Source organism: Glossina fuscipes, unplaced genomic scaffold, assembly GCF_014805625.2.
Source record: "Glossina fuscipes isolate IAEA_lab_2018 unplaced genomic scaffold, Yale_Gfus_2 0, whole genome shotgun sequence".
NCBI lineage: Eukaryota > Metazoa > Arthropoda > Insecta > Diptera > Glossinidae > Glossina > Glossina fuscipes.
In genome coordinates, this window is record NW_023998414.1 from 25549401 (window position 1) to 25575856 (window position 26456).

Here is a 26456-nt window from a genome sequence, read left to right on the forward strand (position 1 = left end):
ACAAACTTACACTACGTAGTAGGAAACATCATATAACAAACACAGACACAGAGTAGTTTGATTAAATGTACATCGCGTTGCCAACTTGATTCGTTAATTAAATACAATTCTGTATGTATAGATTATAATATTTCGTACAAGAAGACTCATTTACTTTCCGGTCGTCAACGAGGTGAGTCGTGTCTTAATATTGATAGAGAAGGAGATCTGACTAAAGAAAAAGATCTTTTGTGAACTTGTGAGTGTGACAAAATAAAGAAATTCTTAGACGAAACATGGAAGGTGGTGCTAAGAATGATGTTAATGGCGGTGCACCTTTGCCTCAAAGGCCACCTAAAAATGTTCAAGGAAATAAAAATTTCAACAAAAATCCATCACAGTCTACTGACTCCCCTATGGAGAAAAAGCCACGTTTCATGCCAGGTGTTGGTCCCAACAATCAAAGCGGAGGTGGTAACCAGAATAAAGGATTTGGTGGTAATAAAGGCTTTGGTAATCGCAATCGTAATCGCGGTAGCGGTGGTAATAACCAGAATAGAGGAGGAAATTTTCAAAATCAAGTAAGCCTTGAATTGAATAATTTAAATTATTGTAGCAGCAAGATTTTGTTTTGAGTAGTTTCAAAAAACGTGAGAAAAATTTTTTTTATGTATACTACAAAATGGCCGTCATCTATAAATTGTGTCGGCCATATTGATTGAGAGTTGCCATTCTCCATCTTCTGGCAATTTACCACTTCGCAGAGTTGCGTTTTAAACACATAAAGCTTCTTTCCCGCTATTTCTGCCTTAAATGAGTGCTTTTGTATGTATGCGTTAATGAAGACTTAGCAATTTCCTTGTAAATGTTGCAAAGAATAAAAGTATAAATTAGATTGACATATATTGATATCTATTAATTGATATGTAGGTGTGTGCGTTTAGATTTTCTAGAGAAGTATATATAACGATTTCCGCATGTTGCCTATCAGCAAATATAATTAGTTTTTCTTCTCATTGGCAGCAAGAGCAAGATGACTCTATGCAAGACCAATCGCATCAGCCTCCGTCGAATGCAGATTGCGGCAATGACGATGTTGTTATGATGCCACCGCCGCAAATGCAAAATTTAAATCAGAGCAGACAAAATCAAGGTGGGGGTGGCGGTGGTGGTAACCGTGGTCCCGGCGGTGGTAATCAAAGACGCGATCGCAGTCGTAGTAGCGGCGGGGGCAATCGTGCTAGCATGGGAGGACCAGGTGGTCCTGGCGGCCCTGGACGTAATGACGACTTTTTTATTGGTCAACGTTTGAGGGCTATCAGCGGTCCGACACACGAATTGCCAGCCATTGAGAATACAGAGGAAACGAAATTTTCGGGACGTAACCGCCTTTATGTAGGCAATCTTACAAATGATGTAACGGAAGAAGAGTTACGTGAGATTTTCAAGCCATTTGGTGAAATTGGTGAAGTTTTTAGTAATCCAGATAAGAACTTCGCTTTTCTTAAATTGGATTACCATGCAAATGCTGAGCGAGCTAAGCGTGAACTGGATGGTACTATGCGCAAAGGTCGCATGTTACGTGTGCGCTACGCTCCCAATGCAACCATAGTTCGAGTTTCAAATCTTACGCCTTTCGTATCTAATGAACTACTTTATAAGTCGTTTGAAGTGTTTGGTCCAGTAGAAAAGGCAAATGTTAATGTTGATGATCGCGGAAAAACCACTGGTGAAGGTATAGTTGAGTTTGCAAAGAAATCTTCAGCTAACATGTGCTTGCGTTTTTGCAACGAGAAATGCTACTTCTTAACGGCATCTTTACGGCCATGTGTTGTGGAGCCGTTCGAGGCGAATGATGATACAGATGGCCTGCCTGAAAAATCGTTAAATAAAAAAGCACCAGAATTCAATCAAGAACGCAGTGTTGGACCACGTTTCGCCGATTTGGGTAGTTTTGAGCATGAATATGGCACGCGATGGAAACAGCTGCATGAGTTGTTTAAATCAAAACAAGAGGCATTGAAACGTGAACTTAAGATGGAAGAAGAAAAACTTGAGGCACAAATGGAGTATGCACGTTATGAACATGAAACAGAGTTGTTGAGACAAGGTAAATAAGTAAATCTCTTTTCTTAGAAACTATATCACACTTATGAATTAATATATTATAGAATTGCGTAAACGAGAATCAGATAATGAGCGCAAGAAAATGGAATGGGAAATGCGTGAAAAACAAGCTGAGGAAATGCGTAAGCGAGAGGAAGAACAAATGCGTCGTACCCAAAATGAAATGCAATCGCGTATGATGCGACAAGAGGAGGAAATGCGACGACGTCAGCAGGAAAACACGCTGTTTATGCAAGCCCAACAACTGAATTCTATATTAGATCAGCAGGAAGGTGGTTTCAGTGGCAATTGTAGTAACTTCGACAATTTCGGTGGAGCTGGGGCAGGTGGTAACAATAATTCATCGCCCTTCGATTTCAGAGGTATTTATCACGTTAATATATGTAATTTTGATTCTGCATTTTCACATAAAATTGAAAATTAGCCCAAAATAATTTTGTCACATGCGCAAATGGCAGCCAAATGCTAAAATTAGTAAGCTTGTTGTGTACTGTATCATTACCCGAAACATTTAAATACTAATTCGTTGTGCAAAAGCCATAATTGATTTTGCGGTATCGGTTCGTTTGTTTAATATTGAAAACGAATATTAATTAGTTTAGTGCATGAATATAAAAAGAAACATTTTGTGCAGTATTTGAGACTTCGTTGTGCTTCAAAAAAGGAGTTAGTCTTAAAGAAAATATCACACTTTATTAAGCACCTGCACTTAGTGGCTCATAACAATCGTTAAAGTTGTAAATCGAATGTATATTTCCATACATATATGGTATGGATAAATGTTCTTTTAGGTAATTTTTACTATATTGCAGGACTATCACATCGATTATGTATATTTTTTAGAAAAATATCTAATACAAAGGTTATGGAAATGATGATCGAACGAAAGCCTCCTATAAAAAATCTCTTGTGCATGCACATTCTGATCGCATAAATAAAATATGATATGTGTTACACTCGTTCGTTACTCTGCGTTTGGTGTACAAAATTGATATTATGCGGGCAGTAACAACTAATATAACGATATGCGAACATGTTGGTTCACTTTCTTACTTAATATCTCTATAATAGTGACTGCATAAGATTTTGTTGTAGATCTGTATTATAAAGGAAAATGAAAAATCGCACGCTATGTACATGCATTCACAAACATAATTGCATCGTCTCAGGCATGTAGAAGTTTCAGTTGAAAGTTGGAAACTAGTTTCTTCGATGAAAACAAATTTGATTAAAAATCTGTTCAATCCGACTCAATGAGTTGGTTCTGCGCAGAATTCAGAAAACGGAAAAACTCGTCATATTTTAATTACTTTTACACTCGTTCTTTCAATTTCTCCCTTTTAAAATTCCTTTAGACTAAAGGATAATTTTTGATAATTACAATCTATAGAGAACGTTTAAAGTAAGGAGAACTTTCTTCGTAAAGTGATGAAGTTCTATTATTTATGAAATTTTGCCAGGATTTCGTATCGTTTTATTCGAATATGGCGATGAGCGACGTATTTCATAATTATATATCGAACATAATATCTTATAGATAATGAAAACTGTTAATCTCAGGTTTCTACAATAATGCCGTTGAATGGTTTTGTCATTACTTCTTATCACGCAGACGTTATTAACATAACTTGTGTTGCCTTCATCCCACCTATAAATAAAATTGACTGTGTTCGCCGTTTAGTTATAGATTAAAATGTGGTTTTTTAATTGAATATTAGTTACGGTTAGCGATTAATATTAACAGCTTCACCTGACTGCGTTTTTATAATAAATTTTGCTTTCTTCGCTTGTTTTACCAAACGTCATCCCTTATCTCTTTTATCTTGCGATTTCGATATTTTTGCTTCTACCATAGTCAAACTTGGCAGTAAAACTGCACTATTAGATTCACTGTTTTCATGCAGTGTACACTATGTTGTACACTTATATTTGACGAACTTGACGATCATAAAATTTTTTCAAAACCTTTCCATTTGTTCCGAAAAGTAATTCTTTGTGGATTAAATAAGAAAAATTAACACGTAATTAATTGAAACTTGATATCGATACAAACGTTTCGAAAAATTACCAAACGTGATGCAGTAACCAAGATTTGATTTGAACTGGTAAACCCTATCTTCGAGACTTCGGCTACTGAACATATTACTTGAATTTGCGCTCATTGCGATTGTGTGTTTTCGAGGATATACTCAGATATTTTGACAGGTCGCTTACCGGTCAATGGCCAATAATATCTCAGTGTCGGAAGAGTTCTAATGACATCTAACGCCCGCAAACCATATTAAACCATTTCTTTTTTCTAAATGTTATTTATAGACGACTGGAAAATTTTTCGATCTATAATTATTAATATTGAGAAATAACTTGATAAAAGACAAAAAACACACCTTTCTTAAACATAATTGTCGGCGATATATGTCAGAATTTTTGTGCATTCTATAGAGGAGTTTATAGCCGGTCTGTGGCATTTAATTGTTCGATTATTTGAATTTTGCACCTATGAACATAACCATCTCAATTTGCGTTGTATTTTTCTTGTTTTTAAACAATGTCTTGTAGGTATGGGATTGATTCTTGACAGATCTTTTTGTCTCTCCTCTTCTATTGTGTAACGAGCTGACGAATGATGTTAAAAGATTCTGCAGCTTACCACCGAATAACATTTCTAATTACAGACTAAACAAGTCGATCATATTGGTTAATAAAATAAGAGCGAATAAATTTTCCCCGTTTTTCTTGCCCGAAACTATCGTATTTCTATATAAATATATATATATATATATACATATACACCACCTCTGAATTATTGTCTGTAAGTGAGCGTATATAATTCGTTTTTCTAGCCGCTTCCCCCCAAAGAGACGAGACATGGATCTACCTTATTTTTACATAGATGTTTCGATTTTTTTAATAAGAAGTCAGGCCCTAACTAGAAGTCTTATAACAAGCTGCTAATATTGTTACTATGGCTAACACTGTTGTTATCACAACCGATTATTGCTACTATGATTAATTACGACTGTCCATGTTGGTATTAGCACCATTGTCAATGCCTTCTGTTAGTATTACTATCGTTAACGTTATCGTTACTCCGATTGCTTCTGCCGTTGGAAATAAAGCTTTATATGTGTATATATTTAGAGATTTTATAAACTATCATACTTATGCTTTCAGAGTATGTTACATTTACTACACCAAGAACATTCAGTGGCGATTTTTTTTCTTCATTGGTGTTCAAGAACAAAAACTTTTCTTAAATATGTAAACATGTTTTGTACAAAAATTAAGCAAAATTTTATATTTGTTTCTTTTCGGTTTTATAGGTATTAATTAATTTTTATTTATTTATTTTTTTCTTTCATTGTTTTCCACAGGCAATAATAATAGCGGTGGTGGTGGCAATGGCCCAAATGGCCCGAATGGCCCTAGTAATCAGCAGGTACGTTCATTTTTCAATATGTTTAAAGGACGTAGAAATTAGTTGATTTTATTTATTATTCTATACAACAAAAAAGAAAAAGAAAAAAAAAAAAGGAAGGAAAATCTGTAAAAAATTAAAAAAGAACAGTTTCACTTTCTTAAAAAACTATTTAATAGCACTGACAAGCATTGTTCTTTTACTAAGTTTAGTAATCGTTAATTTAGTTCTAATCTTTTTAGCAATTTATCATTCAAAAAAAAAAAAAGAAAAAAAGAAAAAAAAAAAAACAGTTTATTTAATTTACGACAGAATTATAGCAGCAAATTATCGGTATATGTCAGGGTGTAGATGATGTTTCTCTTTTTTTCATTTATAAAAAATTACGCAAATCAACGGAAAAATAAGTTTAATTTCTACGTAGATTATGTTGTTTGATTTAATTATTTTTTATTTCATTATACTATTTTACATTTATTTTCATTACCTTTCGAGATATATAAAATTTTTTATTTTTTGCATTATTTGTGTTATATATTCAATTAATTTTGATTATTATTATTGTTGTGAACAAAAGGCATAAATAATTCCGTTTTCTATATAATTATTATTATTGCTCTAAATCTGTCTCTGTATATAATAAACATTTGTTTAATTTGTATAAAGACTAAAACCAAATTAATTCTTAAACTCTTTAAATATGAATCGAAATAAGGTTAAAAATAATAAGAAAATATGAGGAAAATTCTCGAAATTGAAAGCAATTGCGATATATAAATATTAAACGTTTTCCCTAGGGACGTACAGCAACTTGCTCTCTTTATTCCTTTCTCAATTAACATTCTGACCGAATGTTAATCAGATAAACTGATTAAACGATAAAAAATATTGATTAAAATTTAATGATATATTTTTATCATACCATGATGCTTGCTTGCTTTACCTACCTTACTATCCAAAGATTTTTATCTAGAAATTTATTCCAATATGCTCGTTTATTGTACGACATCGTTTAGGGAGAAGAGAGTTTCTCTATATATCTTAAGTTAAGACTGAAGTGTTTCCTTTATGGAAATGTATTATACTTGCAATGTAATGCTCATTGTGATTGTCGATGAGCGTATCTTGAAAAACATTTGACTCATCAAAATGTTAAATTTTCTCCTCTCGGATTTTAACTAAAGATAATAAAAATATGCAAATGTTGCATTTGCTTTTTTTTTCATTCTTTTATTTATTTTTTATTCCCGATTACATTGAAATAATAATGTATTCTACGAAGTTTTTATGTGACTTTTTTTTTTTTTTTTTTGGTGGGTGGCAAAATAATTTTTTCAATTACGCTGAAATATTCGTTTAAAACCTTAATATTTTGTTCTGTTTATTAAGCGATATGTAAGCAATTTTTAATAATATATGTATATATATATATATATACATGTAATAAGATTTGCCGATTACTAATTACTATTTATCTATGTGAATAAACGAAGTCATGCAGCTATCTATAGAGTAATATCTAAAGTATTAAAATTTTTTTTTTCTAACATATTATGTAATGAAAGTGAACCGTGAAGGGAGTTAATACTCTTTTGTCTTTGCAATTGAATTCGTGAAAATAGTATATAGCTCTTATATAAGCATTATATGAAAAAAATGCCACATTTTATATAAAAATTCTGTGATTTAATTTTTGTTAATTTAAGCTAAGATAATTACACTATGCTTCGTAAAGCCTAAAGTTTCCATTTGTAATACTCTTTTTCGATTTTTTAAAAATGTAGAATTTTATTTACACGTACCGTACCCATCGAACACGTTGGGGGGAATTATTTTACACAGTATCTATGGATTCTCTCGTGCACAGAAATACATATTAGAGAGCAGCGATTCGTCTTAAAATCGCGTTTTAATCATATCGATCAAAGCTTAGATTTCATACAATCCAATTCTCTGATGCGATTACTTAAAATTTCCCTCTGTATAATTTTTACATGTTTTACATATATATCATCATTCAACATAGGGCGATTTGGGCGTTTTTGATTTGATAAACTATTGCTGCCCTTTCCCTGCCAAAGTGCTTTTGGAATGGGCTTTTTGAGTACTTGTATGCTTTTAAGCGGCGTTTATGTTATAAATAATAATTCGTCGTTATAAAGATTGTTTATTCGCAATTCGATAATCTAATCGGTTTTTACGTGCTGTCTAATTCTAATTCTTAAATGTACAGATTTTTGAAATCAAAAGCAAGTAAGAATACTATGGTCGGGCAATGCCGACTTCTTTATACACCCTATATCGATTCGTATAATTCTTCATTTGTTTTCGCGTTAAAACGTCAGAAATTATATGTCGTCGATACTTTCTCTCGACACCTACTGTTTACAGTAACCTTTACATAAACAGACCGAGTCCGAAGCGTAAGCTGATGTGGTGGTCTAAATTTAGCAAAATTACTCTTTTTTTTTTTTTTACCAAATATCTCCATTATTATTTTTGGAAATATGTTGCCATACAAAAAACAAAGATTTACTTGTGATAAGCTCCGAAAAATGACATATGTTCTTTAAATATGGTACGATTGATTTTTATATCGGACTGCAGGACGGACGTACCTTTTTACATGGAAATATGGGCTCAAATTTTGGGTTGGGTTGGGTCTGGTCTGTCTTATGGTTCGAAGGTGACATTAAAATATTTTTTCCATAAAACGTCTCTAAATTTCAAGTACATCACGTTACGATAACAGTAATTCAGATGAAAATATTGCGAACGGGGTGACTACGAGATGAGTGATTGTACCGAGAGTGAAGACGAACTGAATATTGCTTGTTTGATCCGATCCGTAGTAAATTTGAAATGTGTTTTATACGTTCTTATGGAGTAATTCTCTTACTGTATAGCATTAAAAATTAAATTGTAATATAAATTGGATTGTGTTGCCGAAAGGGCTTATCTTGTGTGGAAAGGCTCATCTTCTGTAGGAACAATTACATATGTTAAATGTTGTATAGATGTTTGCGTGAAAATTTTCAAAAATTTTTCCATGTCAAGATGATGATGATGGGAAGAGAAATGGTCCGATTCAATCTATTTTCAATGGGATTTAATTTTCGTCGAAAGTATCGCGAGATACTTTTAAGTCGATTCGGAAAATGATTCCGAATCGATGCGTCCTTCTTAATAATTACTTGTGGATTTTAAATATCCTCTGTACTCTGCAATTGGTGTACGAAACAACAATGCGATGAAATTTAATGTGAAATAAAAAGAATATGAGTCAGATAGATAGATAGATAGATAGATAGATATTTGTTTTAAAGATTTCATAAAATGTTCCACTTATGCTCTGTGTCTTCGTTTCAGATTCAAATCTTCCCACTCTCATGTCGCATTTCTTATATCAACTCCTCCTCCTCTCTTATAATATTTTGATGTACTAACTATGAAGAGTACTCTTTATCTCTCATTTCACATATTCGAACACGCGTCTCTTTACTTTTGGTCTGTTTTGTCATTCACACCATAATGTACTTTAATTAAATAAATGCGGAATTCTTTTCTTTTCTTACTTATATCATCCATCGTGCGTCCTTTAGGTTTCTTCTACAAAATAAAGAAAAAGAAATTTACATATCTCGTATGTTCGACTAACTGCATTTGAGAATATCCAGCTAACTTCTCAATACTTTTTTTTTTTTTTTTGTTTCTAACTAATTTAGGCAACGTTTTTGAATGAAATTTTCTTATACTCTTGGGTCTCTCCTTGAGATATAAGAGAGAAATTTCAAGTTTTTTAATCTTTACTGTTGAAGTAAGAGATGTTTGACCGATAATTCTTATTATATGATAAGAGTTCTCTTTAAAAAGAAATTTTGAATAACAGTAACCATTATTTTAATTAGGAATTTTTTTGAGTAAAAATTGTAAAAATTTTAATATTTTATCAAACATGGTTTTCACTTCAATTAAAAAAGTGATCATAGAAAATCTACGCTTTTAAAGAATTGGTGGGTTCGCTTTATAATTCAACAATTAATGGGGGCATGGTTTCATCTGAGACATAAAACAACATAATCGTTACGGGAAACATTAAAATCGAATAAAATTGTAGCCGATATTAGGATATTTTAATGTTTACAAATTTATCTTATTTACAAAAATAATATACATTATTGAGATAACAAAAAATATAGGAAATTTATTGTTTGCATTTTTTCGCAAACACAACAATAAAGATGAAGAGCAATTGATCGATTTATATTTTTAACGATATAAATTTAGAACTTTCAAGTATGTGTTTTTTGTCATTATTCGGGCGTTTAGGTTTTATAAAGGATCTAACAATTTAAGGGTTGCCCAAAGGTCTACTTTCGATTCGAAATATATATATATAGTATAGTGTATACTATATATATATATATAGTATAGTGTATGTATATATATATATATAGTATAGTGTATGTATAGGTATAGAATTCTATTCTTCTTACCAAAGGGCGGTGCTCAATAACTACACGCACCTCTTGTTTTCTTATCGAACACACAATCCACACTTCTAAGTGCGCTTGGACTACAGAAACGAGGCTAGCGCTCTCATGACTACTTATTACTTGTCTTATTGGTATATAAATTGATAGACATATATATATATATATATATTATGTATATTATATTATGTATATTATATTATGTATATTATGTATATTATATTATATTATGTATATACATATATTATATTATGTATATACATATATTATGTATATACATATATATATATATATATATTTAAAGAGGTGCAAATCTTTTGTGAGAATACGCTATACAGACGTCGAAATGTCCAATAGTGTACGATTCGTGAACTCTCAGCATCATTCACGTTTGCCTAGACGGACGTCTGGACGACGGACTGTAGAAGATTATTAATTGATTCAGGTTTACTGCAGTTTCTTAAGTAATCTCCTCACACTTAATGAGGTTAAGTCACTATTCCCATTCCGCTAATTGTATATAATAATAACTACTTCTACTATGAAAAACTATGAAAACGTTTGAATCGTACTTTTAATTGCCTAATTAATCCATTAGGTTGATCCGTTGTGTTATCATTCGGATTTTTAAATTGGATTAGAATGAATTTTAAAATGGTTTTAAGAAAAAGTTCTCAGCGCTTTTAATACCACGACAAGTATATAGTAAAGGAAGTGTGAAACAATTAGTTCAGCGGTCATTATTTCTAAGAACATTGTGTTTTGTTGTATTCTCGTTCACACCATTTCTTTGTAATTTCCTATCGTTCGCAAAACAAACGAATCCTTTAAATATGAAATGACAACGATTTTCATCGCATACACGATTCCTTTACTTTCATATATTCATTGCCGGTGAATGTCAATGGATATATTTTTGTCTAGTTGGAATACCGAGAAAAGCATATCAATGACACGGGATAGGATAGGAGAAGGAGGGGGTATAAATGCCGTCTGTGTGTGTAGTGCAAGGACTAAACGATTCCAAACATTTTTCACATTGTGACAAAAATTTAAAGCAAACAAACAACAATCTCTGTAGTTACTAGCTATAGAGCGCGCTACCCTTGCTTAAAAATTACTTTCGTGATTAGTTGCGTATCGAAGCGAATATGTTTCAACATTTTCTGCATTCCGATTAGGAAGTCGTCGCCATTTGACAATGAATTTTGGGTGGTTAGTAGTCTCGTCGATCCAAGTTAACAGATTGTTCAATAATTTTCATTCGGCATTAGCCGGATATTAACACGAATTCTTTCATAAATTTATCAGTTGAATGAAACGTTTACTTTTATTGCTGCAAGCTCCTGCACAAAAGTGCAAATGCGGTAAGGCACAGCATAGCATAGCATAGCATAGCACAGCACAGCTCAGCTCAGCTTAACTGTTCTGTTTTTAAATGTTGCGTAATTTAGGTTTTTCCCGCTGCACGTGCCGCATACGCGCGCTTGTTTTTATTATTCACTCTATATTTGTTGCGATAATGAACTGAAAATAGTGTGGAAAAGTTATTTAATTATCATTATTGCATCATCTTTAATATGCACGCAGAAGCACAACATAACTAAATATTGTAATTTTTAATGTAATTACGTAAAATAACATACATAAAGAGTTGCGCTTACTAACAGAGTCGCGCATTTGGGATAATAAATTCAAGTATTTCGCTTCTATTCAATAATCGAGTATTTCAAAGTTTTGAATATAAATATATATATATATGTATAAGTAAAATTTTTTTTTTTTTTTTTAATAAAAGTCGGTGGTTCTAAAAGGGTTCCTCTCAAGAATATTGCTTACAGTTTTGGCGACATAATTGTTACGTGCATAAAATCGAAATTTTTAAAGCGCTTTTTTTTATATATATAACTATGGATATTTGACATTCATCCATTTGTTGTAAGACCAACCGTAGATTGTTCTCAGTCTTCATTTGCGTCTCTTAAGTGAGAATTTACATTTGCGCGCTGGTGTTTTAAGAAAATTGCAATATTTGTAAAGTTCGATTATATAATATTTTAATAGGAAAAAAAGCAAAAATAATTTGCAAAGGAACGCATGCTGCTCCGTAAACAGGTTGAGTGTCATAATCGTAAAGAAGATGTTTGAGAAGTGATTTATGGAAGGTCCTATTCCTATCAACCTTCTCATCCTTCTCATTCCATTGCGGTCAGCCATTACAAGGCGCACCAATATTTGATAACTGCAGAGATCGAAGATAACGCCAACATTAACTAATTAACTCGTATGGAACGTTTGCGGAAATATGTTGCCTACTGCTTACTGCAAATACATGCCATTTTTCAATGGCCACGTGTGCTGTTTTCGGTACACTTTTTTTTGCGTTTAAGAGAGAATTAATTATAAATATTCAAGCAAGAATTTTAATAATTTGCGTAATTAATTTGAAGAAACTAAATGTTATAATTTAATTATACTTTCATGTAAAGACGAAAATTTTATTAAAACAAAAAATACGATTCATAGGTCTCCCTTCCTCGCACGATTTAACTTTCCCAATTTTTCGCATTAATAATTCAAATATATATTAGCGGTTGGAATGGGGTGTTGCGTGCCATAAGTAATCAATTATTTTGAAATGTGAAATAAACTTTTATTCCATAAATTGTCATCTTTCCCGGAAATATTCAAGCCTTGTGTCTTGAAATACGACACAAGGTTTATCGTCTTCTCACATCTTCTACGAAAATTAATGCTTTAGTTCTGAGAATAGTGCTTTTAGCGATTTGGAAAAATCATGTCAGAGGAAGTGATATCCGATATGTGTGGGCCATGCGGCAAAACTTCGCAATGCAATTCTTTGATTATTACATGAGTGAGCTTCGCTGTATGGCACGAAGTATGTACTACAAAAATTTGCAGTATTAAACCTTTTCAGTGAACTTCCTCCGATAGCTGTTATTGTAATCGTTGTGGTCGTTGACAATGCAACTTAGGAATAAAAATGTTCCTCTAAAAGTGAATTATCCCATTAAAATGCACAATAACACGCTTTTCAAGTGATAAGCTAGGGCTGGGCCATTTTTCGCCTCCGATAATGATGATGGATTTCTACGAAGTCTGGATATCAAAGATCTCAATAAAATGGATTCACTAATCTCCTAATGGTTGCAGTAAACATATTTATTGCCCAATTTGCTTTCCTAATTTCGTGTAGGTGTCGTTATAGCATAGTTGACCATCTGGATGCAAGGTTTCTCGATAATTCTTGTCAATTATCAAATTCAATGGGTCGTCCACTTCATGATCTATCAAAGAGGTTATAATCGCCAAAAACAGCAGCAGCAAAGCTTTCTGAACCAACGTTGTGGACACTTGTTGTTGACATTTCTTATAAATCTCGCAAATTTTCGTTCTTCTCACAGTTGCATTAAATCTCGCATCGAAATGCAAAAGTATGCAACGATGAATATCATGCTCCGAAGGTACGGACGCCGCCATTTTATTATACAATTGTAAAAGAAAGTTTGTGATTTTTGAAATATTTTGAACACAGGCTGCTTTTACGAAAAGTATGGAAGAAGGTGGTGTGTATGATCGGTGCACAACTAAGTACAAAACTAATTTTTTACAAATAATTGATTATTTATGGTTATGATTAATGTAAAGAACAACTAGAACTTATTAAATTAGAACTACGAATGAAAGAACTGCTAATCGACTGAAAAATGCACTGAGAGTTAATTGCCAAGACGCGTCTTGAACAGTGCTCTCATATATTATATATCATTACAATTATAAATATATAGTTTAAAATAACGATACTGACAACATGAGCGTGTACTGAAAAGGGTGCACGCATCGTTTTTCTTAGCAGACCAACGCGAGCGTGTAATGAAAAGCGTACACGCCTTATTTTTCATAATAGACTAATGCGAATGTGTACTTAAATGGGTACACGTGTTATTTTTCTTAACGGACCAATACATAGGGCTGGTAAATAGATTTTATCTTCACTTATCTTCATACTTCCATTCTTGGGTACCGCTATTGCTTACATTTTAAAAATTGGTAAATTAATCTGTTGCCAAGTCAATTAATTCTCTCATTATACGTATGTATGGAATTAAGTGCTACTCTTGATAAAAACAACATTGCTATTTCGATATCTATTTTTCGAAACATTTTTTTCGTAATGGTTTCTCGCGACTTGTTTTTTGCTATTCATTGTTATTGCTTTGTATGGTAAAAATTGGATTAACCCTAAAGTAACATAATATAAATAAAACTCTAGTTAGTTGTTTACGTTAATTGATTTATTTTAAATGAACAGAACATAAATATTTGGTTTTAAACGAAAATCCATCATTTCTGGTTGAACAATAATTACTATGCATGTATGCAATAAATACATGATACAATAGTAGTAAAAAGAAGAGATAATATTATATTAAGATGCAATCGAAATATATGTAGGTGTTAACGAGAATATACTTTTTGTCGAATTATGGGAAAAATTTTCTTGAATTATTATACGGGGAAACGAGGAAATATTAAGGCTAAAAATACAAACAAACAATACTCTATTGTTTGTGCTAATTGTTCTTGTTAGTTTTTTCATCATGATGAATTTTACCTGAATATTTATTATTTGACGAAAATTTCGAAAAAAAAGCATATGTTGTGTGTGTGTATTGTTGTTATTGAAATTTACATTTTGAAATTGGGTTAAATTTCTTCAAGAATTTGTATAGTATTAATGCATTTCCTTGCAATTTATCATATTGCACAAGTGTTTTGTTATTAATATTATATATGAATTCTTAAGTTATATAAAATCTTTCGTCTCTTAATTAAGGTGGAAAAAAAGGAAAGGAAACATGTTTTTTAGTTTTTTTTTTCTTTTTTTTTTTTTTTTTTTCTTTCATAATATTTATTTATTGCGCTACTTAAAAAACTAAGCAACAACAACATAATCAATTGTTGTAAGAGTTTAAAAGTAACATAAAAAAAAAAAAAAAACAAGAAGAAAGAAAGAATGACTTGTAAGAAAGAGAAGAAAAAGAAGAAGAAAAATACTAAAATTCAATAATTCAACAGTGTGAACAGGGAATTAAGAGGATTTGGAGAAAAGTTTTTATATAAAGATAGTAAGCTTTTCTTTAAGCTTCTATTCAGATTGTGTTTGCATCGTTGTTGTTGTTGATTTTTGAAAGATTGTGAATTTTTTTTTTTGCTTACATTTTTTTTTTTTTTTATAAAAACTTGACTATTATCTACCAACAATTTGCCTCCCCTCATGTCTAGGATTTCGGATTTGATTTCGGTGGTAATCAAAATCAAGGTGGCGGCGGTGGTGGCAGCAATAATCAACGTGGCGGTGGTGGTGGTGGTGTTGGCGGTGGTGGCAACAATAACAACAATAATAATGCTGGTAACAACAATCCATGGGAACGCCGCAGACGTTTCTGAGATGAAATGAATATGTGTGACTACTCGGTTGCACCAGACCTTTAAAAATTTGAAGACGAACAAAATACAAAAAAAAAAAAAAAAACAAAAAAAAAACAAAAAAAAAGAAAAAATAGCAAAAAAAAAGTAGAAGAAAAAAGCAGAAATAATACGAATGAGAAGAAAAATACATATAACGAATCCTGTGGTGATGTATTATTGGGAAAAGTTTCCAATACGCGCCACCATGCGTGTGACTTTAAATATGTGAAATATTATTTCCGCATATAACATAAACATGCAATTTTTAAAAAACAACTTGATTTTAATCATAACTCCCTCTTAAAAAAAAAGATATATTACACTTAGAGATTTTAGATGAGAAATTTGACTACCGAATAAAATATTGGCAATCAATTAATATATTTGTCACAAAAAGAGCATATGCGGGCGCAGCAGTATGCACGCTGAAAGCAACAGAAAATAAACAAAAAAGAAAAGCATAAAACAAAAAAACAAAACAAAAAATGAAAAGCACTATACATACCATATAATTAATAATTATATTATTAATTTATAACTAATAATTAATTTTGGGTTTTTATTAAATATTATCGAAACTTTTACCATAAATAATATGAATGGTATATAATTCCTTCAACGGCAGGAGCATTGATTTCTTATTTTGAGAAAAAGTCCGAAGAATCCTTTTTCTCGTCGTCTTGACTATCACTATTTCTCTGTCTTTTTTTTTTTTTTTTCTATCTCTCTCCCTAACTCTCTTTCTTTCTCTCCCTAACTCTCTTTCTCTCCCTAACTCTCTTTCTCTCTCTCCCTATCTCTCTTTCTCTCTCTCCCTATCTCTCCATCTATCTCTCTTTTTCTCTCTCCCTATCTCTCTATCATCCCCCTTTCTCACACGCTTACTCTCTTACTCTCACTCTCTCTGCTTGTCTCTTTTTTGGGTACTGATGAGAAGAACTTTCGAATTAATTTTAATATTATATATATATATATATTCATTCAATTAAAGTATTCGCATAGGCTTCCTTTGAAGCGAGCTTTTTTTTATATAGTTTTGTGATCTTAGATACATATGTGTTTGAGTTGACGAAACTGCATCTATCATTATTTTTTTTTTTTTTTTTGTTTTTTTAGATGTATTTTAAGATTTCTCTTAACTACTAGCAATGAAGAAAATTTCTTAACTTTTTTCTTTAATATTTTAAGAATAATTGTCATATTTAAAAATATATACATGCCTCGATGTAAAAATTTTACATAAAAGACATATAAATATTTTTCACTATATATAATATATATATATATAGCATTCATATTTGGAGTTACACTAGATATTAAACGATGAAGAAAATTTTACTCTGAAATATTGGGTAAAAAGTAAAAAAAAAAATAATTTTTATTTGTAATTTTTGTTATTTTCTCTGTAGTAGGGCAAAAAGCCGGAAAGAATATCGGTCTGAATATTTTTGTGGAATTAATCAATCTTGACACAATCTTAGCTCATTGTAAAATCAATGAGCGATTTTGAAAAACGCACTGCTTTCAATGCCAAAGAATCTAGGATGGTGTGTGCACCTACGCAAGTACACGTAATCGACTTCTCGGGTTAATCGCAAATACTTAATTAAGAAAATAGCAGGATTTAGTGGTTTTATGTAGAATACCATATAACGGGCTCGAACGGGCACGCTTTACTCCGTTACGTCGCTACCAATGTCTGCTGATTAAAACGTCCACGACAATCCGAAATTTTTTTTTTTAACATATATAATACAATACTTTTTCAATATGAAAAATTTTGTAAGACTGCTGCCGCCATAGGCATAACGCTTGCTTGTGCCAATACACAGAAATAGAGTACGTTTAACATATATGGGATGTCGGGCTGTTGCAAGGAACCACTGCGCCATATATATATGTGATCGTTGGTAGTGAATGGGTTAAATGCTTAGCAATATTCTTGTGGAATTCTTTATTTACCTGCCATTAAGAGCCAAGAATGGAAATACATACCCTACCTACCTGTATGCATCCTTTCCGATATCGAAAAAGAGAAAAGGTATATGTTGTTGTGTGCTTGCTACAAAATGTTTTGAGGTGATGGTGGTGATACCATCCCATCTTATGTTCAGCTAGAGGCTGGGGTGATTTTTTTTTTTTGATTTTATTAAAAAGGAAAAGAAATGCAAAAAATCTATTAATATTAAGTAAATCTTAAAATACGTAGCAACTTTTTTCAAAAATAAAATGAACGCGCTTGGTAACTCTAGCGAGTTTTCTTTTCTTTGCAAGTCACCATTTTGCACCTCCTAGATAAACGAAACCGCAAATATCCTATATATTCTAGTGAATATCTTTGCGTTTTTTTTTTTTTTTTTTTTTTTGTTTGAAGAATTGAAGGAGCAGAACTATGGCTTCAAATCAGACGCATTCAAAATTTGACTTTTGAAAAAAATTTTTGTTTTATCTCTTATCTGCGATGTCCGCATCAAATCATTTGGCTTGAAGGCTAGAATTTTGAAAAATTGTAATTTTTTCACATTCAACTCATTCAAAGCACCTTTCAGTGTACCAGCTTTGCCTTACTTTTGTGGATCATTTTTCGTCCTCATAATCATCTTATCGTCCCTTTGGATAATTTAGGGAAATTTTTTTAAGTCGTGTTGAAAATTATATTCAATTGTCGACGAATCTTATATACCCACCACCCACCTTCATCATTGCCTATATGCTCTGCAACGTTGGGTAAACGTGGGCGAGTTTTCCACTTTCGTACCTTTTGGCGATTACTACCCATAGAATATATGTGGAAATTGTTATTATTATATCTTGGGGGGTATGTGTAAACAATGGGTAAAAGTCAAATTTTTTCAAGTTTTGAAAACAAATTGTTTTCAGTTTATGTTACGCTATGTGCGGGTTCTTTGCCCGATGTGCCCTCTTTTCAATAATAGTGTAAGCGCGCAGGAACTTTAATTGCCCTTACCCTATTTGAAAAGTATACTTCAATTTTTGTTATCCGAAGGTATGTTCAACAAACGTAGACGGGCCGATAAGCATCGACTTTGAACTTAACACTGATATGTATATATACATATATATGCATGTATGTACATATGTATGCCTGTATGTATCTATTTATGCGAGTATGTATGCATGTATGCGTGTATGCATGTATATATGTATGCAGATATGTATATATATATATAAGCATGTCCTAGGATCTACTTGCAAATAGATAGGCGGACTGTGATAAGAAAATTTTTAACGAATTTGAAATTGAATTGAATTGACTTTAATTAATAAGTAGCGAGGAAATTTGTTGAATATGGAACTGCGTAGTCAGTTAAATTAGAATAATTCCCAGTTCACTCGTTCGAATGAAAATTGTCATTGCTAGCGAATATTCTTAACTATCGCCGTTTGTGCGTGTGCATGAAGAGAGATATTTGGAGATGTATAGCTTTATTTTCAGCTGGATAAGAGAAGAGGTATCTTCTTAGTAATGGGCCGATGTGAAGGCCTACTTCAATGCAACACTCGCAAATGAGTTGACCGGGAAGATGCTATCTATCGTTTGGTAAACGAATAATATGTAAACAACTTGCAGAAAAACGTAATGTGTGGTCTTATATCTGGACATCAGAAATTCAAAAACGTAATTTTTACATATATATATAATTTTTTGATGGTGGTGTGTTCTGATTTTAGATATTTGGAGTACTAAAAAATCGCTTCAGAGCGATAATTGTTGTTTTCAAATACTACTAATTACTTGCAACTAATAATAATTGTTTTTTTTTTTTTTCTTAACATAATACGTTTTTTAAGGTCTGGAAAAATGTCTAAGATGGATTATGATATGTTGGAAATATGGCAATGAGATAAAAAGCTATAACGCACCATATTAGGAATATTTCTCCAGAATATTGTTGTAATATGAATAAATCATTAACCAAAAAAATTCAGGATTTAAAAAAATATTTTTATAAAGTTCGTTGCCGTAAAACGAAACTTGATGCCCCCTAGCACCCGAAAGAAGAAAGACACAATTTTAGGTTTGCATGTGTATCTCCTAATGTAGATAACGTTCAGAAGGGCTGAAGATAGGTTCATATTTTAATACTGATCGATTCAGAATTATTTTCTGATTATTAATTTAAGCAGATCTGTCCTCCCTGATATCGGTCCATGTCATTTTTTCTTCGCTCCTACAAGTCGCAATTCTGGAAATGTTTTGATGGAACTTGGTATAGGGTTGCGTTTTGCTCTGGGAAGCGAACCATGTTGGAAACGTATTGATTAGACCCACTTGTACCAGTACTAGGAATCATGAAAAAAAAGTTCGCAATTTGAAGAATTTTTTGACAAAGATCACTGAGTAAGCCGGCTAACTAACTAATAGATGCAAGAAATATTGTTTGGATGGTCCGTTATTACGAATCCTCTCCTATAAAAATGTTTTTACGCGAGATAAAGTTACAACTTTAGTATCTTACAGTGAAAATTCATCCGTGGTATTGATTTGACATAGAAATTAGCCATATCAAGTTTGGGGCAGATAAGCCTATCTTTCGAGCCCCCCTCTACCCAACACAAGGATTATAATGAATACAAAAGTGTTTGACAAGATGATTAACTTTGCTGAATTTGAACCACGACAGTTCACTTTTTGAGCGGTCATATCTATGTGGGGTACCATGTTAAAGAAATATCTTTACTTCGAGTCAAGGTATAATTTGATGTTTCATCACGGAAATAAATGAGGAATTGTATTAGTCGAAGTGGTGCGGGGTATTCAATAGTCGGTCTTGTTCGACTATGTTTTTATTTGTTTTGAAAAGTCATTATATATAGAAAATACTTTTATTTTTTCAAAATTTTCTTAGAAAAGTCACTAAGTCATACTACGTCGATCGATATATTCTAAATTGTCGTGAAAAATTTGGATTGGGTTGATTCTAAGCAAACTAAGCTTTCATATTGCGAAAAGGTCAGATTGTCAATAATTTACGATGCATTTCCTCCGGCCGTAACAGTAATTTGATATGATAATAAAAAAATTTACTAAATTTGAGCCCATGTAAGTCTCACTTTTGGACCGAACCCCCCACTCACGTGAGAATTCAAATGTGAAATTTACACTTTCCGTATGACAATAGTCTTAAGTTTCAGTAGACAAAGAATAATAAGGTTTTGGGCAAGAAAATTTTTAGACCACATCATTTAACGCTTTCTGGAATCTAACCCATGAAAGGGTTAACTCAAAGAAGTCTGCCGCCGCCGTCATAGAAACAAGGTACAATCTTTTCCGTAATTTAAGAAGAAAATAATTGAAGATTTACGAAGGAAGGACAGATCGTGTTCGCGACTGACTTCACGGTTACATCTTTTATTTGTTGTTAAATTAACTAAGTTATATATGCTCATGCATATCGATATATGTGTGCTTTACGAATTAAGAAAAGCAATCTAACGTTTGGTGACTTGAATAATTTTTAAAATCTATTATTAACAATAATATTATTATGAAGAATTCTTAAATGATGAAAAAATTTCACTTCGGAATTTTCTTCTTCTTATCTTACCGTACTATTGTGTCTTCACTAGTTTTGAAGATACATTACGGTCGATCGCAGGAAAAAATCGATCGATGAAGAAAAGGGAAAATTTCTTAGGTCAGCTTAGGTCAACTCTTAACTGGAGACGGGGATTTACACGTGCTATATATATATATTATAGATATCTGTTATGTATAAAAATAAGTTCTAAAGGGCGATATCTATTACCTCTCCCACCCACCCAACCGCTCCCCCCTCTCCTGTTCAATGACTGAAATTAATGTAATGTATCAAGTAAAAAAGCGAACTCTATTCGTCTTGGGACGAATCTTATAATAAAACCAACACATGGCGATGCCGATGGCGTGATCCATATTTACTTACGGGCTGCGGTCGCCTGTCCTGCTTCGAATTTTAAACCGATATCTTCTATGTTATGTAAGTTATTGACGAAAATATTTTTGAAATTTTTTTAAATTGTTTCAGCCTTTTTATCTACTATGTATATAGACGTACTGGTGGGCGAATATCCTATCCTAGATCATCTAGAGGTTTACGTGCAAATTTTTCCCTTATCTTGTCTTCATTATTATAACTTAACGGGCTTCAACAGAGACCGACCATAGCTGACGTCTGTTAATCTGGTAGTCGTAAGGACCGATTCTTAAAGAGCGGAACCAAAACTTAGCAAACCTAATTTAATGAAAATTTTAATAGGAAAACTGTTCTCTTGTCCTGTCCGCTTTTCTCTCTCGTCTTATATTCTAACGATTTTGACGGTACGGATAATATTTACACATTTGTTAACCGATATGGTCTATCGCCTTAATATTGTCGATTTTATTTAAGGGGGAACGCCACTACAATCGCCTAAATTAACTGATCAAAAGCATCCTTTTGGAATCAAGGCATGAAAGGTAATAATAGAGTAATAACACTTTTTGATGAACTTACTAATCGTATCTTTAAGTATAAAAGCAAGTGCAAAGAGCATAGTACGCTACGGCGTGCCTTTAATTACCTTACATCAGCCTACAATTATTATGCGAAAAGTGATCAAAATCGTGGTCCGGTACGCCCATGGACTGAAAAACGTTACGCCTTGTAGGTTGAACACAAGAAAGCAAGACTGTGGAGACAAATTTAAATTAATTCAGAAAATAATTGTGAATTGCTTGGTACAATAAAAGGCGGGTCCCATCCCCAAGTCCTTCTGTGTATGTTGCAAGCTTAACCACAAGTGGTGTTGGGGATAAAAGGAAATAGTTTTTGAAAAATATTCAAATTCATAACAACGGCGACCCATTTGAGGCTTACCTAGTCCCAATATGAATATGAGATATGAAAAAATATCTTTCATGTGATCTGTACATGTCCCTTATTATTAGGGAATTGCATGATTTTTGGGCGAATAGCGGCGAGTATTTGAATGAGAAAAATGCAACAGATAATTATCACTTATATATATATATAATATAATTATATATATTCAAATGAAAATTGTTGGAACAATCTTAGGTAGCCAGTTAGCAGCAATTATATCGCATGAGATGCCTTTCAAATTTCAGGTAACCGTTTCGGTTGCTATACAAAGCTATGACTTTCCCACGCCCACAATCATATTTTTTCTATATCACTCATTCTTCCTTTAAGCTAAAGAAAGAAGATGAATCAATTTTGCAGTGGTGTTCTTCCTCTTAATGGCTGATCGATCTCCCCCAGTACAAGTTATACAATCTTTTTGAACCCATTATTAAAGTCAACAATAACCTATTAGAAAACACCGTTGGGGAAATCTGCCGTGTGCAGTTATTGATTATAACATTAGGATTTTAGATCACTTGTGATGGGGGTACGACATTCACAACAGTCGGCTTGGTTTAATTGTTTAAATATATATTGAAAATGTATGCATTTGTAAATTTCAATTCTAAACGTGGGACCTTTGAAAAAAAAAATGAATATCGATGCTAATAACATCTGATTTTTGGGTCTAATATTATAAGAGAAAAAAAAAAAAATAAAGAAATAATAATCTTATTAATCAACACTGTAATCAATGGATATTCCGCTGCAGTCGGGCAAGTAACACTGATACTTATCTAAATGGATATAATTATGGAATCTCTCAACTACCACTACTACTACTAGTACTACTACTACTACTACTACCTACTACCACTCATTTTGCATATATACACCCATATGTATATATAAGTAAAACTAAAAGAAACACTGACTGTGTGTTGCATATGAATGAACTGCAAAGAGAAAACAATCGATTCTGCTTTTATTACAACACAGAGAACTTTATTGAAAAATTCTAATAAGTTTTACACACAAGTGAGGTAAGCACCCAGAAATTTTTTTATGCTATCAAAAATTTGATGTAATGTGTTGATAAAAAAAAAAAAAGAGATGTATTTAGGTTTATTATTGGATATATAGATAAAAAAAATTAATAAATAAATAAAATGATTTTTGAAGACTTTGGCTCTTCACGTTATATCTTCTATCATATATATACATATATATATATATATATATATATATATATATTTAAAGTATTATATATATATATATATATATATTTATATATATACTTTTGATGTATGTCCTCAGATATGCCAACTGTTTGCTATTGAATTGCTATGATGAAATATATTTCTTTTTTATTCTCGAAACGAATATTATCTTATCATTCTATTCTTATTGCTCTCTATTCTAAAAGCATACTCAGCTTTAATACTTATGGTGAATAATAATTATTTGGTTGAAAATAATTGATACAAAATTACATTACACATGAATGCGATAAAAAAAGAAAAGAAAAGAAAAAAGTTATTGTTGTTGTTTATATAAGAAGAGGTGGTTCTATATTGTGTTGGCGATTGGGTATTAATTATATGATGAAAGATCTCTCTGATATATATGTATACAATACAAGCTTATGATATTATATATGATAATTATTTTTATCTATGATTCATGAAAATTTGTTTTTGCGCTGGTGGTGTTTTCTTTAAATCTGATTCCATAAAGCTAATGTTGTTTCTAATGCGAAAAAAGAAAAAACGGAATCTGATAAATCAGTTTTCTCTTACTTCCTGATTGAATTATTATTAAATGGCATATCTGAGAATTATAGCTTATTATACTTCTTCATTCGAAAAGAAAAACTCCTTCCCAATCCAATTTTATTAATATTGAAAATAATGCTTTTATGAGATCAAATTGATTAAAAAAAACAATAATAAAAACAAAAAAACAAAGAAAAGAATAAAAATAGAACATACGTTGGATACTAACCAATATTTTTCTCTTTTGATGAAAAGTTTTTTAACCAAAAGAAAAAGACATAAGAAAATCATGAACACTACGAATTATAATAACCTTCTTGCGAGGTTCATTAAAATGCCGTGATAGGGGGAGGGGGAGGGGGGGGGAAAGACTTTTTATATCTGAAAGCAAGAAAAATCAAAAACTGCAAATCTCAATAATAAATAATTAATAGTTTAGTATATTCGCTTTGGGGCGAATCTTCGGTATGCGCGTCCATCATTAACACGGTTACGAAAGGATACGATACCTAATATTTAAGTTCGCAAACCATTTATGATATTAGCCAGTATACGCTTATACTATCAAATATATGCAGAATTTGCTGAATCTATTAAATGCTTGAATTTGAGATAGTACATGCGGGAGGTAGTGGTAGTCCTTCTTCCTACCTTCTGCTGCGAAATTTTTCAGATCCAATAATGATTAATAAAGACAATTTTTTTTAATCCTTTCCTTGGAAAGCATTAATCTGTCTGTTTCTTTTTTTTTTTCCTTTTTCGATTGGTTCTCAGTTTTGCTTTTTTTTTTTTTTGTATATATGTTTCGATAGTATAAGATTTGAAATATATTATCAAAATTTCAATAATTTTGTCATTCCTTGGTTTTTTTTCATGTCATGATTTCAAAGTTCTCCATTATTATTATCATATTCTTTTAGCTATCACTTTTTATTCTGATCTAATCGAATATAACTAAGTTTTAATTTTTTTTTTTTTTTCACTCTTCTAAATACATGTAAAACTCATTTCTGCAGTGCAGTGCAGTGTCTTGCTCTTTCATGCTACTACTCTTAAATAATGAAATTTATTAAGAGAACATTAATAAAAGAGAGAGAAAAAAAGATAAAAATGAATTTCAATTGAAAAATGATATTATTAATGCAAGATATAAGCTATTGCCATCAACTCTCTTCCAGCCAGGATTACTTAGTCTTACACACGTTCGTTCGCTAGCGATATATTTAATATATGTAACTAAGTTTGTGAACAAGAATGAACTGGTCCTTGAATCTTATTACTATTAGTTATCAATTCAATCAATGTCGACCTTCTTACTAAGCGCATGATAAGGCCACCACAGAAGATTTCGAATGTTGTCGACGTATTCGAAATGTTAATGTTATAATTTATCATGTCGTTATAAAAATCGTAGGACCGTCTTTGCGGCTTTTTTTTTTTTTTTTTTTTTTTTTTTTTAAATTTAATCAGACATCCAGCGTCGGTTTTATTGAAAAAAATTTCATCCAGATATTGGCAAACTTCTTGACAATTACAATTAATTGCCTAAGCAGCAGTGGAAATATGATCGATCGCGACTACATTCGCTAAAACGAAATCGTATGCCACAAAAATAGTTTTTATGATTTCTCTTTGTCAGATTTCAAAGATGATATCATTTATGATTGGTTTAATGAACATGAGAACTAGGATAGTCATATCAAGTGGGAGAGAAGTGGATCGATTTGCAAAAAAAAAAAAAAAAAAATTGAAATTTAAATCGAAAAAGTTTATAAATAATATGCTGCCAAAAGTGACAAAAAGACTAACGGCGAGACTCTTGACACCACGACGATTACAATCTACTGCCTTCTAGTATCATGTTTTGGTTGAAAAACTATTCAATTTTATTTATTTTTTTCGTTTCATTTAATATATTATTATATATACTCTTTGTACATTTAATAAAAGTATGTTTTGTTTTTATTAAAAATATTTTCAGTTCATTTCATTGGAGAAACGTATACTGGAATTTTTAGAGTGCACCTAGTTGACATTATATCTAATCTGAGCTGTCTAAAATACAAATCGTGAGCGCAATTCTTCAATGCCGCATAAAGATATAAGGCAAGTTAAATTTCAATTTTATACATGAGTTTTGCTTTCTTCTTCTTCTTCTTATTTTTTTTTTTTTTTTCATTTCCAATGATTATAAGCAAACGGATCTAATTTCTGAATGCAATACCTTACCTACATATTTTGTGTTTATGTTGAAATGTGTAAATGGAATGAGGATTCATATACATATACTCAATTTATAAAAATATACTTCTTCAAATTTTCT

The 26456-nt window shown here is 31.7% G+C and overlaps 1 protein-coding gene across 2 annotated transcripts; it reads left to right on the forward strand.

The window, feature by feature from the left end:
• Positions 1 to 131: 131 nt before the first annotated feature.
• LOC119644638 (protein no-on-transient A-like) lies at positions 132 to 26238 on the forward strand. Of its 2 annotated transcripts, none has more exons than XM_038044272.1 (5): positions 132 to 560; positions 1003 to 2089; positions 2151 to 2468; positions 5481 to 5545; positions 26115 to 26238. In XM_038044272.1, exons 1-5 carry the CDS (start codon positions 276 to 278, stop codon positions 26160 to 26162), a joined length of 1803 nt encoding a protein of 600 aa, XP_037900200.1. In that variant the 5' UTR covers positions 132 to 275; the 3' UTR covers positions 26163 to 26238. The 2 variants fall into 2 exon arrangements, with proteins under 2 accessions (XP_037900200.1, XP_037900199.1); XM_038044271.1 differs by lacking the exon at positions 26115 to 26238 and adding an exon at positions 15325 to 15981.
• Positions 26239 to 26456: the final 218 nt, after the last annotated feature.